Here is a 12,788-nt window from a genome sequence, read left to right as displayed (position 1 = left end):
TTTAGAAATGGGACTATGCAGCTGAGTTAATTCAAGTGAATAAGAAAGGATGACATTCTCATCATCTTAACACAACTATGAGTCTGAGACAAATAATTTAAGGATTTGTAGACCGTACCCAGATCGTGTACATTACAGACCACAAAACATACAGTAAATTAAAAAATAAATGTTTAATATGTTCATATGTTCACAAACATAAAATATTGAACAATAACAATAGGTTGTAACAAAATTGCACAAAAATATTTTATATTAACGACTTCACAAAAATAGCAGAAAATAATTCGAGATGGATGTGATTAAATGCCAGGTGATTTTTAGAATTTTATTTTATCCAGCAGTGTTTCCTGTATTTGCGTGCTTGTACATGTCTATAGCACTAAAGTGTAGACTTATTGCAGGGAACAGGGTAATACAGAAAAAAAACATTGCTATTATCAATGATATACATGTTTTATATACAGTTTCTGTAATGACTGATTTCAGCATAACTAGATCCTGCCTCAGTAAACAGCCCAAGCACCCCGTGCGGCATATACACATTATTTATAATTAGCTCACCCACTTTACCACTTATTCACTTCATTGACAACTGATTCCAGATACTTACATTTGTAAAATGAGTCACTTTAAGTCTTACCCAATGACACTTCTGAGACAAGCTATGCTTAACATCACTTCAAATGCAGCATTTCTCCAGAGAAATCCTTATTATGGCTAAAATCCCTTTACCTTTTCGAAAGTCTAAAGTCCTTGATGCCAGTATAACACTGCAGTAAGTAACAGCAGCACCAATATTATATTAACTCCATTGCTGAAATCTTTAAAATAAATATATTTTCTGATGATGTTAACAAAATTGAACAATGTACATCTCTAAATATCAGAAATGTATATTTCCATTGATACATATTTTACAAGAAGTTATCATGCAGATCATGCTTATTGGAATAGAACTATATACACATAGTAACTCATCTAGTTAACAGATACAGATATAAGTCGATAATTAAGACATGAATATGAATGTCCAGTATGGTTTCAGCTAAACCAGCTAGGCATTTCTTGTCGGATTGAAATGTTACCCCAGATGATGGATATGTTACCTCTTTTCATGTTTGTGCCTTCCTGAAGCCATTAAGAATGAGCGCTTGTCTCTGCTTGCGTGTAACCAGTAAAGACAACATCTTTGCAGTTATCTGCATGTAAACAATTGGAAACACTCAGTTCTATACACTTCATTACTCATCTGCTCTACAGAACAGTAATAAATCTCGACATGCAGAACAGTTGGCCAATGTTTTTGGTCAGCAAATGGTGCGATACACACACACATATATACGTATATATATATCCAGAGCCATCCACGTTCCAGAAAGTGCACATTGCTTGCAGACGATGGGACAGAATGTTCCATGCAAATGATTTTAACCCAAGCCACATTGCGTGGACTCAGACAGAAGTCAAGACATCTTCGAAATGGATCAAAGTCACAGAAATGAAGGTCCAATGGAGTGATATCAATTGGAAGCACATGTTTGTATTCAGTATCTCCCTGAAAAACACTTGTCATTGAACATAGTGGCTAAGCAGATCTTCTAAATGCCCTTCGTTTGCAACGGTAATGCAGTTAAAATTAACATATCAGCGAAAAAGCATTACTTTGCAAAGATTAAAATGCAAAGGTCAGAAACTTCAGCTAATGCAGTATATCTTTATATTTACAGTTATATCATGCAGGTTTTATTTAAAATTTTACTAGTAGGTCTATACTTAAAGCTGCTGTCTTAATTATATTATACTGCGGCAGAAGTTAACTTGAATAAATTATTCTATGCTTCTTTACAATATAGATGGAATGGGAGATCGAGAACGTCTCAGGGGACAAGGTGAGCTGTAGGGTGAAGCTACTGGAGACAGTCTTAGAGCATTACCAGCCAAGCCAGCTATGTTGTTTAAGCTTCTGGACTTTTCATATCCTTATACGGAAAGAAAAATGCACAGATATCAGTTTGCATCAGTTAACAGCCATGAAAACAACATTACAAAATGCAGTGCAATCAAAAGTGTTTCTTTTTACGACTAGCTGGTTTGTTTGTAAACTGTCACATCAAGAATGATTTAGGATTCATAGCTCCCTCTGTGCAAAAATGCATTCATGAGTGCGCTAAAATGGTGCTTCATACAAACATATAACTAGTGTGCCACAAATGGAGCATAAAGTAATTTACATTTCTAGCTGTCAAAAAGACACTAAGTATTGGTAGTGGTTTTCATAATATGATTAGTTCTGACCACTGGGTTAAATAGGGTCAAGACATCGAAAAAGAAAGGCACTTCCAAATTGAAAAGCTTTTGGAATAACTTCATTGTATAGAAATTAGAAATGTCCAGTTTGCATTTCTTTCCATTCAAAAATATACTGAGGTAAAGGTAAAAAGAGGGTTGGTGCAGGCTCGATGGGCTGAATGGCCTCTTCTGCACTACAGTGATTCTAAGTAAAACAAAAACTGCTTGGCCAAGGATATTCTGTGCTATTTCTAAAGAATCAACTCAAGTCACAAAACACAGCTTGTGGGTGAGGAGTAGTAACGGTGAGCTATTGGGATGTGTCTGTGCTAACTGTGGCATCGATGGACTTACATGTGTGAGAACTGACTGTTGTTTGGTTAAGTTTAAAAACATACACAAACACACACTTAAAAATGTATACCAGGATGTTCGTTAGCTAATGCATTACAAGAAAAATGGCTGCACAGAAAGATATGACATGAAAAATGCACAACATTTTCTACATTCGTTTACGCAATTAATCTCTTTAGATGTCTAAGTAGAATTGCGTACCTTTCCTGATCCCTCCATCAGTATTACACGCATAATCACCCGTTGTCAGCAAGAAACATGTTCCCCCTCTTCTGTTTCTGTCCCTGGTGCTAGATCGTCTGATGGGAAGTCTCTCTTCAGGTGATAGTGGCTGGTCACCTCCTGTACTGTCTTCACCTGACAACACTGTTCACATCACCATTCTATTTATTGTTTCTGAACGTACACCGCTACTTCATAACAACAGTCTACAGACTAAATTGACGATAGAGACATGCAAGTTTATGGATGACACGACCTTTTGAAATCTTAATTTCTTCTCAACACACCAACTAATGAGGCACGGAGAAGCAGCCAAAACACATCAGGTAAAGGATAAGGCACTCACTGGGGGGAAAAGAATCCATCCAGCCCTGGGGGTTATTCAATGGACATGCACATTCACATATAGTCACAAGGAGAGAACTGATGCCATGCACTACTACTGTTGCAAAATACCAATTATTATATTATGGACCACTGCTTCTCGAATGTGTGAACACATCAGGAGCACAAACATAACAATATCCCTCAGTACAGGAATCAGCAAGCTAGTATTCACACACATTTCAAGTGATTTGCAAAAGAGGCAAATGCAACATGAAATCAAAAACCTTTTCACAAAGTGGGGTCTGGAATGCACTGGCTGGAAGTGCGGTAGGGGCAGGTTCAAACAAGGCCTTTGAGAGGGCATTAGATGATTACGTGAATAAGAACAATGTGCAAGGGTAAGGGGAAAGGGGGCAGGAGAATGGCACCAGGTCATAATGTTCGTTTGGAGAGCTGGTTCAGACACAATCGCCGGAATTCTATCACCCTGCCAGGGAGTCAGAGTGGCTGAGGAGCAGACGATGGGTAGATCCATTGATCTTAGGTGACATTTTCCAGTCTCGGGTCAAGTGAGGCCATAAAATGACAGTCATCGGGCCGAATAGCCTCCTGCACTGTAACAATTCTGCGATTCTGTGAATATTTATTGATTGGAAGGTAGGTTTCGAAGAATGTTGGTTTCATTTAACTGTATTAAATCTGGCACTCAATTAAACAATTTATGCTCCATTCTCTGTCCATTCAATGGCAGATCTATTTACATTGGTTTGGCTTGTTATGTAGAATTTTTATCACAGCACATTTTCAGATGGTGTATAAAAATGACATATTGTAATCTAGTTAAAATTTAGTTGAAAATGTAGGCTTAAAATATTAAAAATATTGTTGTTGAAACCTCGTCCCTCTGACACTAAGGGACAATTCAGCATGGCCAATCCATCTAACCAGCACATCTTTGGAGTGTTGGAGGAAACCAGAGCACCCAGAAGAAACCCACCCAGACACAGGGAGAACATGCAAACTCCACACAACAGTGACCCAAGCCAGGAATTGAAGCCAGGTCCCTGGTGCTGTGAGGCAGCAGTGCTAACCACTGTGCCACTGCGCCACCCACAATATTTTTGAGAAATATATTTTCTCATTACTAGGATAAATGCGTGGGATTATGGGGAGAGGGTCTGGGTTGGATTGTGGTTGGTGCAGACTCGATGGGCCAAATAGCCTCCTTCTGCACTGTATGATTCTATGATTGTCTAAAACATATTAGTAGGGTGTCTAAGAAATCTGAGTGGCAGATATATATCAGCTTTGCATTTGTTTTCTAGGTTGTCTTGTATTTCTAGCTGCACTCTAAATCAAATGTGACCAACGCTCTTCTGTATAAGATAAAATGAATGTTACATTCTTTCAAAATTCTTAAGAATTCTCAATAACTTATGCAGCATTTCACACAGGGTCATTCATCTTCTTGTGTGGGTTGGAGGGACACAGAACATCAAGGGAACTCATGTAATGGAGTCTGACCTTTAAATAGACAGGTGCCGGCAACCTTTGATTTCCCTCTTCCTGGCTGAGATTCTCCAGTGCCGCTGCACTGAATGGAGTTTTGGCTGAGCGCCAAATTCCCCATTCTCACTGGCAGCAGAGTGGGTGTGGATGGGATCAGAGAACCCCAGCCCATAAAGTCCCACAGGCTCCCCATGTACATGGATATCAGGTATCCCTCCACGGTCTTCATCCATATAATCATTCACACCCAACAAGAAGATGGGTAAGATCTCCACGTAAACTTTCGGGGAATTTAGTTCATTTTGACGGTGTTGCAAAGTGGGAAATAATTAATTAGAAGCCTATTTGTCACGTTCTCCACAGTGTTCCTATCCACGCCATGCTAATTCATTATGGTCAATCTGATGTTAATTCATCCAAGGTGAATTTGATACCCCAGTTCTCAGGCACTGTCAGGGAACCCAGTCATTGTTACTTTGAAGTTGATGATATTCTAGATTTCAGAACCGACCAACCTGAATATTAGTGTAATGTTTTGCAGGAGTAAGTTACATAAGATGCTGGGTTATCTCTTTAAACAGCAAGAGTTTATTAGGTTACTAAAATTGTGCAGTGGGGAGGTGTTTAGGACCTACATAAATAATTTCGAACTTAATTTGCGGTTCTCTCTTGGACCCTGTGATGGCTTCAATCAGGCCATTGAGGTTGGCTTATTGGAATATGAACTCCCTGATTAAGGAGTCAATTGGTGGGTCAATCAGGGAGTCTTTCCTTTGTACTTAACCGGGTGTGTCAGTTCTCTGGCACTCCCGAAGGTAGACTGCTGACTGATAGCACTCTGTGTACTGCTGTTGGAATTGTAAATAAAGGCAGTTTGGGGAAGGGACTTCTGTCTCAGACGACTTATTACAAACCCTAATTAAAAAGAGGACTTCTGGCTGAAACATGCAGGTATAAAATGGCATAAAACAACAAAAAAAAACAAATGCTGGAAATACTCAGCAGGTCAGACAGCATCTGTGGAGAGGAAGAGTTAACATTTAGGTCGATGACCTTCTCCTCAACTCTGATGAAAGGTCACCGGCCTGGAATATTAACTGGGTTTTTCTGGGTAGAGGCTGCCTATCTGCGGAGTACTTCCAGCAAGTTTGTTTTTATTTCAGATTTCCACCATCTGCAATATTTTGCTTTCTTGTAGGTGTAAACCCAGGTATAGGCCCTTTCAAAATGGTGCTGGCGACATTGTTGGGGTTAACACAGGAGTAAGGTTGCCAACCCCATTTTGAGGCTAACACCATTAATGTCAAGCATAACATGTTATAATCACAACTGCAACATGTATATATTTATAGGCATCAAGTACATCAAGACATTTCTTCATTTGATATACACATCTCATAACATCGCATAGAACTTGAATCCAGTCAACAATTTTGCAGCCTACAAGAAGAGGTGCTACAGAAAATAAAAATCTTTACTAAATGGTGAAACTGCACTTCCTTAATGGCAAATAAATCTTTAAAATTCATGACAGATAAAGCTACATATTCAATTGCAAGGCACACATGAGCGATCTTTAACATCCTCTTGGAACAGGCATGAGGTTGGCACAAGTGTTTGTGCTGACTGGCCAAAGCCAGGCCATGCCAATGCTGGCATGGAACAAGGATGGACTGGCACCTCCTGGCTTCCCAATAATAAGAGCTAAATAATAACTAATAAGAACTAAAACGTTAATTGGCTATCCCAACCAACCCACGCGGGACCCACTCAGTGGGCCTCTCAATAGCCTGACACACAACTCAGCGAAGGGTGCACAGCTCACGGGTACCATTTGCACCTGAAAGTGAAAACTGGCACCCTACAACTGTCATTGGGCTCTCATTTGAATATTTCAGTAGCTTCCTAATGGACCCATGTGCAAAATGCATCTGACGGGCTGATGAGTATAAAGTCACCTCTCTGTCCGGTTTTGCCAGCCTTCTATTTTTCAGATGAAAAATAGGTCGACAGCAGATGAAATGGCCTTTTTCCCCCCACCCCCGATCTCAAAATCAAGCCTCGTTTTCTTTCTGTCGATGAATGGGGCTATGACTAACAAGTAACATTTGGTCAAACACTGATTTGATCCCTGATGTTCTTTCAGAAGGATCCTGGGTAGAATGCTTAATTGACTTAGATATTTCCATTAGGATGCCTTAGCTGAGCCTAAAATAATCTCAAGTTAATTATTTTAGATTCTAATGTATAGACCCCTGCATTGTGTTTTGCTCATGACTGAAGTTTAAAAGTTCGACAATGTAACTTTTTAAATTGAACAGTTGTCCATTCACTTTTCAACCATATTGAGTGGACTGGTCTACTTCTACAGTTTACCAGCCATGCATTTTCCATTCTCGACAGATTTGTCTTACCTGTTCTGTTGCACTCCAGCTTATCTTTCCCATAAGGACAAACGTCACCTTGAGTGCTGTTGCAAGGCGTGTTCAGATCTGTTTTGCAGTAAGTCGGAGACCCTGCTTGAGGAGCTTGGGAGATGTGTTTCTTCCTCTTCCTCGGAAGCTTCTGTTTTGCCATGGCCAGTGAATAGTACATTCCAAAATTATTGACAATGACGGGCACAGGCATTGCTATTGTAAGCACGCCCGCCAACGCACAGAGCGCCCCTACCAACATGCCCGACCAGGTCTGTGGGTACATGTCTCCATATCCAAGTGTGGTCATCGTGACGACGGCCCACCAGAATCCAATGGGGATATTTTTGAACTTGGTGTGGTGACTGGCTGTTGGATCATTCGGGTTTGCTCCTATTCTCTCAGCATAGTAAATCATTGTAGCAAATATCAACACACCCAGAGCCAAGAAAATGATTAAGAGCAGAAATTCATTTGTGCTCGCACGTAGAGTGTGTCCAAGCACTCTTAATCCCACAAAGTGACGGGTTAGCTTGAAGATTCGCAGAATTCTGACAAACCTTACCACCCTGAGGAAGCCCAGCACATCTTTTGCAGCCTTCGAGGACAGTCCACGGAGTCCCACCTCCAAGTAAAAGGGTAAAATTGCAACAAAGTCAATAATATTTAGAAGATTTTTGATGAATTCAAGTTTGTCAGGGCAGAATATAATTCGAACTAAAAATTCAATGGTAAACCATACTACACATACACCTTCAATGTATGTCAGCGCTGGGTCTGTTTCGATCTCTAAGTGCTGGACTAATTGAGATGAATTCCCATTTATTACGTGTTCCGTTTTGTTAACAATCTTGTTAAATGCCTCATGTGTCTCGAGACAAAAGGTGGTGATTGAGACGAGGATGAACAATAAGGAGGCAAAGGCAATGAACTGAAAAAGAAAGAACAAACATGCAATTATTTACAATTTAGACAACAGTTTCCAGTGAGTGTACTTTTCATCAAAACAAACCTACGAACAGACAAAAGTGATCAGTAATTATTTACACGAATTAAGTCTGTAAATGGCAATATTTTTGCATCTAATCTGATAATTCTGCTTTACAATATTCACCCACTGATGAAGAAACCATTATTGCTAAATACACCACATTTTACAACTAATAAGTCAAATATTAGCGCATGTACTTTCTCATCATATTAAGAATGTGGTTCTGCAAATGACTGATGTAGTCTTGTATAACCAGTTAACAATCACAACCTCAATTTTATAGTGCTGTATTTACAAACTGCATTACTATTATTCAATTTCATTGCAACAATTTTGACATTATCATTTGCATTCATGCAATCCAATATCGGAGTACCTTTTATAATCTATCAACATTCAAAGCAGATTTGGTTCCTGTTGGGAATCTTCTGGGTGGCCTGATTAATTTAAATCTTTTCATTAAGCATTTCATTTCACAAAGGCAAAAAACTTTATTCAGTTCAATGAAATTCTTCAACTAGTTTTTATTAAAATATTGAAATGTTAGAATCAAAAGACAATAGAAAGTAAAAATATTAAGAAAGTACGAACATACAATTAAGTGAAGACAAATCTCTTTCTGCCAAAAGGGAGATCTCTGATTTCACCTACAGTTCCTCAATCTGCGTTACTGATGTCTTTTGTGCTCTAGGTATCTGAAACATTGGGATATTGCACAAACAATTAGCAAAACTCTTCCATTTTTGAGAGTAAGTGTGGCGAGAGGCTGTACCAACAGCTCCTTTCCCATTGGTCAGAAGGGCAGGATCCCGGGTGGCATAGTAGCGCAGTGGTGAGCACTGCTGCCCCACAGTGCCAGGCACCCAGGTTCAATTCCTGGCTTGGGTCATTGTCTGTGTGGAGTTTGCACATTCTCCCCGTGTCTACGTGGGTGCTTTGGATTCCTCCCACAGTCCGAAAGACGTGCTGGTTAGGTACATTGACTTCAACAGGCGCCCGAGTGTGGTGACTAGCGGAATTTCACAGTAACTTCAGTGCAATGTTAATGTAAGCCTTACTTCTGACTAATAAATACATTTATTTTAACTTTAACAGATTCTGTGCCTACATAGGTGAGTTCCCAGCTGACTCTCCTGGTGGGCCAGCAGCTGATTTTTCTGCTCACCATCAGCTGGCAGGTTCCAAGGAACCTGTGTCATGTTTAAATACCAATCCAAGGCACTCATATCACTCTCTCCAGTCCACTTGTCTTTACCAGGCTATACAGAATGTCAGCCACTTAAGAAAAGGTCTGTTTCTTGATTCGAGCAGGCTCCCCACATGTCCAATCCTGCGAGGTGCCCATGCCCAACTTGGACCTCAATCTACCATATCTGGCATCTTGTGCACCCCTTGCTACTAAATGATGGGTTCCCCTGTGACCCACCTTTTTTGTGAGCTTTTCATGCAACCCTGTTACTCCCTTTGGTATTCCCTTGGCCTTCCATTCTACATCTTCTTCATCCACTTCCTTGCCCCTCATCCTGCCATTGTGAGCCCTTGCCCTTCCCCCACACCAGCCCTCCTTCCACATTGCCCCCTTGACTTAATTAGGCCTCCATCCCTCCCCAACCCAACCCTGGGTCAAGCTTCAAGCCTTTTTTATGAAGCTGCATGTGTCCCACAGCACAGTTCTGCCAGATAGACACAGGTGTGTAGCAACAGGGGGAAGGAGGCCCCAACCTCGGGCACTGTATTGAACTGAGACGATGACACAGGAGGGTCAATGGGTCCAACAGCATGATGCTTTCCATGAAGACCAAGTCGGCATGGAAATAGAGGGCTGGAACCAGTCTGCCCCGGAAGAATGGTGACCAGTATATGAACAGCAGTACAGCATTGTGTCAGAAAGCTCGTTGCACTGACCTCAAAGTCTCATGCAAATGAAGTTTTTAAAGTTTATTTATTCGTGCCACATTCTGGCATTTGTTTGGGTACACTGAGGGAGAATTTAGCATGGCCAATGCAGCTAACCAGCATGTCTTTCAGACTGTGGGAGGAAACCAGAGCACCCAGAGGAAACCCACACAGACATGAGAAGGATGTGCAGACTTCACATAGACAATGACCCAAGCCGAGAATCAAACCCAGATCCCTGGCACTGTGAAATAGCAGTGCAAACCATTGTGTCGCTCCTTGGAGGACCATCTTGTTCACATCAATCTTTAGCAACTGAGTGTGAGACTGACATTGCCTTGTCTGGTATGACACAAGATTGAAACGCCTGATGGGATGCCAGTGAGCAGCTGTTTTAATGATCATTCATGAAATGCAAATGAATGCAAATGACATTCACACCACTAGCCAGCAAGAAGACAGAGCCACCATTAATTAACCTTCTCGACAGAAGCCAGGGGGTGGTTGTAGAGAGTTGTTTTTCAAACTGGAGGCCTGTGACCAGCAGTGTGCCTCAGGGATCAGTGCTAGTCCCACTGTTATTTGTAATTTATATTAATGATTCGGATGAGAATATAGGGGGCATGGTTAGTAAGTTTGCAGACGACACCAAGATTGGTGGACAGTGAGGAAGGTTATCTCCAATTGCAGTGGGATCTTGATCAATTGGGCCAGTGGGCTCATGAATGGTATGTGGAGTTTAATTTAGAGAAATGCAAGGTAATGCATTTTGGTAGATTGAACCAGGGCAGGACTTAGTTAATGGTAGGGCATTGGGGAGAGTTACAGAACAGAGAGATCGAGGGTACATGTTCATAGCTCCTTGAAAGTGAAGTCACAGGTGGACAGAGTGGTGAAGAAGGCATTCGGCATGCTTGGTTTCATCGATCAGACCATTGAATACAGGAGTTGGGACATCTTGTTGAAGTTGTACAAGACATTGGTAAGGCCACACTTGGAATACTGTGTGCAATCCTGGAAAGGATATTAGTAAGCTAGAAAGAGTGCAGAAAAGATTTACTAGGATGCTACTGGGAATTGATGGATTGAGTTATGAGGAGAGGCTGAATAGACTGGGACTTTTTGGACCGTAGGAGACTGAGGGGTGACCTTATAGGGGTCTATAAAATAATGAGGAGCATAGACAAGGTAGATTGTCAATACCTTTTCCCAAAGATAGGGGAGTCTAAAACGAGAGGGCATAAGTTTAAGGTGAGGGGTAGAGATACTAAAGTGTCCAGAGGGGCAATTTTTTCACACAGAGCATGGTGTGTCTGGAACAAGCTGCCAGAGGTAGTAGTAGAGGCGGGTACAATTTTAACTTTTAAAAAGCATTTAGGTAGTTACATGGGTGCGATGGGTAAAGAGGGATATATGCCAAATGCGGACAAATGGGATTAGTTTAAGGATTTTTAAAAAAAGATGGCATGGACAAGTTGGGCCAAAGGGCCTGTTTCCATGCTGTAAACCTTTATGATTCTATGACTCTATAACCTGCCATTTGGAGAACTGCAATTTGGTCTTACAGCCAAGGGCTTTTAATATTTTGGCTGCCGCCAGATTCTCCACTCTTGCCTGCCTCTAGACCCACCACAGTGGGGATGGGAGGATTCCAACTATGAAAATGTGATTCAAAATGATCTCTCTATGAAATTTGAAAGGTGCAAAGGGAATGAATTGATAAAGGATTAACCCAACAAAATAATCTGAAATGATGATTTGTACAAGCAGAATATTTAATTATTATTTGTATTTATTAAAATATATTCAAAACTAAGGCTGGGAAATGTCACTCAGTCAGTTCTCATTAGATCAGTTATATTTCATACAACATGCCACTGAGCTGCCTGTAAAAATGCTCCTATAATGAAGCTAATACTGGCTTGCTAAAATGTGAATCGTACCAAAGATGTGTAGGTTAGGTGGATTGATCATGCTAAATTGCCCCTTAGTGACCCAAGATGTGTGGTCTAGGGGGTTTAATGGGGTAAATACGTGAAGGCATGGGGATAGGTCTGAGTAAGGTGCTCTATTGGAGAGAGTCGGTGCAGACCCGATGGGCTGAATGGCCTGCTTGTGCAGGATTTTATGGCCTCACTTGACCCGAGACTGGAAAACCCCGCCTGAGGTCAATGGGCTTTCCCATTGTCTGCCCCTTGCCTGCTCCGATTCCTGTGGGGTGGTAGAATTCTGGCGTGTGATTCTATAAGTGTAATGAACTCACACCAAAAATGTTGGTTAATTCCGTTCTAGTGAGCTAGGCATAGAGCTCAATTGTTCATTATTTTGACTGAAACAGGTAAAAGTTAAGACAATGTCAGGTACTTAGAATTCCATGCATCAGCTCATGTCTGTATTTGCACCCGTTCTACATCATACTTAGAAAAGTATGAGCCGGTATCAAAGTAATTATCTGCAGAAATTGTCCCTGTTATCCACTTAGTATGACTTCTTCTACCATATACCACCGCTTCTTTGGATGATTAGGTTCTGTAAGAGGCCACAGTGAACTTAAAGGTCTGTGAAGAACTATACTGTAACACCCATCTTCCACTAGCAGCTAATAGAGTCATAGAGATTTACAGCATGGAAACAAATTCTTCGGCCCAATTTGTCCACGCCGCCCCTTTTTTTAAAACCCCAAAGCTAGTCCCAATTGCCCGCGATTAATGTTTGACCACCCATTGGGTTTACGGAGCAGGGAATTTTCCCCATTTCGCATTCACGACTTGGGAATGGAAAGC

At 41.0% G+C, this 12,788-nt stretch overlaps 1 protein-coding gene across 3 annotated transcripts in view; it reads right to left on the bottom strand.

Annotated features, from left to right (window-relative positions):
• Positions 1-229: 229 nt before the first annotated feature.
• The window catches only part of LOC145344213 (voltage-gated potassium channel KCNC2-like), a 148,695-nt gene continuing 136,136 nt past the window's right edge, over positions 230-12,788 (bottom strand). Inside the window, exons 2-4 of one of the 3 annotated variants that reach the window (XM_080191188.1) lie at positions 7,119-8,049; positions 2,848-3,012; positions 230-1,202 (exon numbers count right to left, since the gene is read on the bottom strand). In XM_080191188.1, the coding sequence (XP_080047314.1) occupies positions 1,141-1,202; positions 2,848-3,012; positions 7,119-8,049 (1,158 nt within the window). In that variant the 3' untranslated portion in view covers positions 230-1,140. Of the gene's footprint in view, positions 1,203-1,240; positions 1,983-2,847; positions 3,013-7,118; positions 8,050-12,788 lie in introns of those variants that run through there. The other 2 variants (XM_080191185.1, XM_080191186.1) reach the window with 2 other exon arrangements.

This window comes from Carcharhinus amblyrhynchos, chromosome 6 (assembly GCF_965287045.1).
Source record: "Carcharhinus amblyrhynchos chromosome 6, sCarAmb.v2.hapA, whole genome shotgun sequence".
NCBI classification, from domain to species: domain Eukaryota; kingdom Metazoa; phylum Chordata; class Chondrichthyes; order Carcharhiniformes; family Carcharhinidae; genus Carcharhinus; species Carcharhinus amblyrhynchos.
Note: the sequence above shows the minus strand (reverse complement) of the source record. Positions and strands in the feature narration are given on the sequence as shown.